This window comes from Lupinus angustifolius, unplaced genomic scaffold (genome assembly GCF_001865875.1).
Source record: "Lupinus angustifolius cultivar Tanjil unplaced genomic scaffold, LupAngTanjil_v1.0 Scaffold_5_63, whole genome shotgun sequence".
Classification (NCBI taxonomy): Eukaryota; Viridiplantae; Streptophyta; class Magnoliopsida; order Fabales; family Fabaceae; genus Lupinus; species Lupinus angustifolius.
Window position 1 is genome coordinate 1 of NW_017717277.1, and position 1,183 is coordinate 1,183.

The 1,183-nt window shown below is 41.3% G+C and overlaps 1 protein-coding gene across 1 annotated transcript; it reads right to left on the reverse strand.

Moving 5' to 3' along the window:
* Positions 1 to 24: 24 nt before the first annotated feature.
* Positions 25 to 535, reverse strand: LOC109337312 (uncharacterized mitochondrial protein AtMg00820-like; the record flags this gene model as incomplete). The annotated part of the gene is made up of 1 exon (XM_019574260.1): positions 25 to 535. A coding segment is annotated over exon 1 (511 nt), but the record flags the coding sequence as incomplete, so codon positions are not given.
* Positions 536 to 1,183: the final 648 nt, after the last annotated feature.

The following is a 1,183-nucleotide window of genomic DNA, read 5'->3' on the forward strand; positions in this document are numbered from 1 at the left end:
TGTCTAGTTGCTGTATAGCCCAACCATAGGTGACTGCCAAAGTGAGCACAATTCTGATAGTAACAGGTTTAATTACAGGGGAAAAAGTTTCAATGTAATCAATCCCTGGTTGCTGATGATACCCTTTTGCAACCAACCTGGCTTTAAATCTATTTACTGAGCCATCAGGGTTCTCTTTTACTCTGAAAACCCACTTACACCCAATTGCCTTCTTATGAGGAGGAAGAGGAACTAAGGACCAAGTTCCTAACTTGAGTAGAGCATCATATTCTTCTTGCATGGAATTTTTCCAAACAGGACTAAGAAGAGCTTCTTTTGCAGTAGAAGGTTCTGTATGGGCAAGAAACAAACTGGCTAGACTAGGTAAAACAGATTTATGTATGCCTGACTTTGACCTAGTAACCATAGGGTGAGTGGAAGAGGGAACAGTAGGTAATGGATGGGATGAAGAAGTTGTACTTTGTAAGGGTATTGAGGAATTTGACTCATATGTGGGAGAATTAGGCAGGGAGTTATCTGAACCAGGGGAAGCCATATCTGGTATTTGGTCATTGATAGGAGACTAGACATACTTGAGGATTGACCACTAGTGTTGTGTGTTCCACTAGGACAGAGAGGAGGGGAACTAGAAAAGGAACCAGTAATGTTAGAGGGAATAGAAGCAGGGTTGGAGGAAATGGGAGAAGATTGGTATGTAGAACTTGACTTTTGGAATGGAAAGGCATTTTCATTAAAGGTGACATCCTTAGAGACATATAACCTCCCTTCCTTGGACATGCATTTATAACCTTTGTGAGCAGAGGAGTACCCTAAAAAGGTGCACTCAGTGGACCTATACTGCATTTTGTGAGTGTTGTAGAGTCTTAGTAAGGGAAAACAAGCACACCCAAATACTCTCAGACTACTGTAATCAGGCACTTTGTCATTCAATAGAAAGAAAGGGGATTTATTATGTAAGGTAGGAGAAGGAAGTCTGTTGATTAAGAAAACAGCAGTGGTGAAGGCATATTCCCAGAGATTTAAAGGTAGACTAGCATGAGCTAGTAGGGTTAGGCCAGTTTCAACTATATGTCTATGTTTCCTTTCAACAGTGCCTTGTTGATGATGTGTATGAGGGCAAGAGAGTCTGTGGTTTATGCCTAATGAGGTTAAAAAGGAAGTAAATGGCCTAAACTCACCCCCC